At 60.4% G+C, this 3,294-nt stretch overlaps 2 protein-coding genes across 2 annotated transcripts in view; both read right to left on the bottom strand.

The window, feature by feature from the left end:
• Nucleotides 1-787, bottom strand: part of VDAG_10006 (para-nitrobenzyl esterase) — a gene marked incomplete at both ends in the record, with an annotated part of 1,970 nt that extends 1,183 nt beyond the window's left edge. Inside the window, 2 exons of the mRNA XM_009655763.1 lie at nt 11-111; nt 185-787. Of these exons, the coding sequence (XP_009654058.1) occupies nt 11-111; nt 185-787 (704 nt within the window). The remainder of the gene's footprint in view (nt 1-10; nt 112-184) is intronic.
• Nucleotides 788-1,344: 557 nt separating this feature from the next.
• The window catches only part of VDAG_10005 (uncharacterized protein), a gene marked incomplete at both ends in the record, with an annotated part of 2,114 nt that continues 164 nt past the window's right edge, over nt 1,345-3,294 (bottom strand). Inside the window, one exon of the mRNA XM_009655762.1 lies at nt 1,345-3,233. Within this exon, the coding sequence (XP_009654057.1) occupies nt 1,345-3,233 (1,889 nt within the window). The remainder of the gene's footprint in view (nt 3,234-3,294) is intronic.

Below are 3,294 nucleotides of genomic sequence, written 5' to 3'. Positions count from 1 at the left end.
CCGAGAGCACGGAGCGGGCCGTGGCCGCGCCGGATTCGAGAATGCTCGGTAGGAGGGGGCCGAGGCAGAAGGGCCACTGTCAGGGTCAGGGGTGAGGAGGTGGTGTCCAATCTATTCAAACGCATGATCAGTAGCCAAACCCGTGGGGAAGAGTACCGGCCCCAGTTGGGACGAGAAAGCTCACCGAGTGTGCTCCAGCGCTGACGCCCATGAGCGTCACCTTCTCGCCGTCTCCTCCAAATGCCGCAACGTTATCCCTGACCCATCTCAGCAGAACCCTCTGGTCCCTCAACCCCAGATTCAACAGGCCCTCCTCCTCCATAGCAGACGACGGCAGGAACCCCAGCGGCCCGACCCTGTAGTTGAAGCTGACGGCGACGATGGGTCCTCGGGCATAGGCTACGAAGCTCGCCATGTCCCGATCACCCCCTTTGCCCATGTTGAATGTGCCGCCGTGTACGTACACAACCACCGGCACCGCGTCGCCCTCGTTGAGCCCCGCCGGCCGGAAGACGTTCGCGCTGAGACAATCTTCCTCCACGGCCCATCCTTCGGCGAGATCCATCTCGCTCAAGATACTGGGACACACGGGGCCGTACTTGACGGCATCAAATGTCGCTTCGCTGCAAGGTGGCGCATCGGCGTCGCGAAACCGGCCGGGGATCTTGGCGTAGGGCAGGCCGAGGAAAGCCTCAATGGTCTGCGGTAAGTGGGCATGATTTGGCTCCTCATTCAGTGTCTTGCCGCGATATGTTCCCTGTCGGAGGCGAACGGTGGGCTGCGACATTGTGAGGCCGCTGATTGAATGACGTCTTCAGTGGGTAAAGAGAAAATGGCACTGTGGACAAGATAGAGAGCAGACATGGATATCCGTACTCGTAGTCAGTCGGCGAAGTACAAGTTGTGACGGTGAGGCCATCCATACCTGACATGGATGATGAAGGTTCAAAGTGGAGGCCCTTATCGTGCGGGGGATGTCGAGGTCAATAAATACTATGTGCCCAGTGCCGACTCGCCGTCTGCCGATTGCCCCTGAGAAGACAACATGGGATTAAATGGGTGGTCGTGGCATGCTCAGTTGTCATAGCAGGATAATGAGCACCTAGAAATGTTGTTTTCTGAAACTATCACAAAGCAGACTACCTAAGTGAGGCAGACAGATGAAGCCTCAGTTCCTCGGAACCACGACGCCTTTGAACTCCAAGGCTGGCTGTCAAGACAAACAAGAACAAGGTTCCGAAACCCAGAAGAAACCCCAAACGCCCCCAAACTCCCGTGCACTAGTTGTGACGATAAAAATACAACAACGTACAAGACCTGCATCACCCTTGGAAGCTGACTGCATCACCCTTGGAAGCTTGCCGTCAGGCGTCGTTTCTGCTTCTCGGCCCACGCTCGGCTTGCCTGCCTAGAGCGTTCAGCAGCTTCCTCGCGGGCTCTCTTAGCTGACGCCTCACGCTCGCGCCGCTCGCGCTCCCGCTCCTCGACGTAGCAGTTGTCTTGCTCGTAAATCACCTTGCCACGGAGCCTCTGTCGCTGCACCTCCTCCACCGACACGGCGCTGCGTCTGCTGCTGGTGCCGCTGCTGGTGCCGCTGCTTGTGCCGCTGCTCGTGCCGCTTCCGCTGAGGGTTGAGCTCGACGTTCCCCGACTAGCCAATGGCTCATCCGATGACACAGCGACATCTCGACCGCGCGGCTTTGACGACGTGCTAGCCGCCCTTGCGAGTGCAGGCCGACCTGTGCCTGCCGACACCATCGACATGCGCTTCGAGGCCGTGGCCGCTGTCGTCACTGGCGTCGAGCGAGCGAGCGGCGCCTTCTCTTCCGCTCCCGAGCCAGCCTTGACACGGCGAGCGCGACTCGCAGCTGTTTCGCGGGGGAATGTGCTTGCTGCTGGATTGACGCGCACCGGCTGCGCACGAAACTCTCGCCGCTTCTTCTCTGCCTCTTCCTGCTCTCGCAGTTCCTTTTCTCTCTGCTCTCGCTTCCGTCTCGAGATGGCCTCGCCGGGTAGCTCAAAGTTCGGCCGGGTCGGTGCCTTGGTAGATCTTGATCGCTGAGGCATTGGTGTTGTGGTCGCTGTCGTCTTGTCAGGGCTCGCTTGCGCTGCTGCTGCTGCTGCCGCTGCCGCCGCTGCTTGGCGAGCCTCCCTCTGCTCCTTGATTCTTCGGGCCACGGCCTCGCCTGGGAGTTCAAAGCTTGCCTTGGTCGGCGCCTTGGCAGACTTGACAGCCGCCTTGGGAGGGTTGAGACTGGGAGGCCTGGCAGCGACCGGCTTGCGACATGTTGCTGGGGCCGACACGCCCCCTTCGCATACTGCCGCAACGTCCTTCGACTCATCCCTGGCCAGGCCTGTCAATGACGCCGACTTTCGGAGCGTTGGAAGCGTCGGTCGCAATTCGGTCGGCTTGACGCGTACCGTGGCTGACCTGCCAGCGGACCCGTGCGTGACTGATGATGACCTCTTGAGCTCAACTCGGTCGATGCGCGGTGCCTCGCCCATTGTCATCAGGGACCTCCGCTTGTTCTTCTTAGGAGACACAAAGTGATCGACGCGCGTGGCGGCGTCTAGCGCCTCGAGCTCATCCTCGAGCTTGTCCAGGGCCTCGACAGAATCTTCTATGCGTCCATATGAAGAGGCAAGCGACGCCGAGCGTGTTGGCGTCAGCACCGTGCTGCATGTCCCCTCGGTCGATCCCGAACACTTTCGCACCTGATTGCAGTTCGCACAGCAGTCGTCGGGCAATACGATGCCCGCCAGCTTCTCGGCCAACGTTTCACTTGCGGGCTCGGATCGCTTGGGAATGAATATGTCAACCACCTCTCCAGCCAGGTTGTCTGCCGCTGGGGGCGATGTGACCCGGACGATAGGCTCCGTGAAGTTCATCTTCCCGCCTTCATATGAGTGCCGCAGCTGGCGGTGCAGGTCCTCCTGTCCAACGAGCTCCGTGCTCAACACAGTGTAGACGGTATTCGTATGGCCCTCGCAAAGAGTTCTTGCGCTTGTTTCCTTCCTCTCCATCAGCAGGTTGCAGCCATAGCGGATGGTCCTGGCGTGGGGAGAACTGGAGGTGGCGCGGCCGTCGCCGAGTGCGGATTCGGGAACGGACAAGACGTAGTCGAATCGACCGTTGCAGTGCCTTGCGATGCTGGCGAGGAACTGGTAGTCGTGGAGGAGGTCTTGCTTCGGGCCAGCTGCGTTGATGCCGTCAGGGCCGACAGCGCGGAAGACTGGGGTCGTTAGCCACCGGGCGTGTCCGCTGAACCGTTGATGGTGGAGCTGTGCCGAGTG

The sequence above is a fragment of the Verticillium dahliae genome, genomic scaffold, assembly GCF_000150675.1.
Source record: "Verticillium dahliae VdLs.17 supercont1.30 genomic scaffold, whole genome shotgun sequence".
NCBI classification, from domain to species: domain Eukaryota; kingdom Fungi; phylum Ascomycota; class Sordariomycetes; order Glomerellales; family Plectosphaerellaceae; genus Verticillium; species Verticillium dahliae.
The sequence above is the reverse complement of the archived record's forward strand: the minus strand, read 5'-3'. Positions and strand labels throughout refer to the sequence as shown.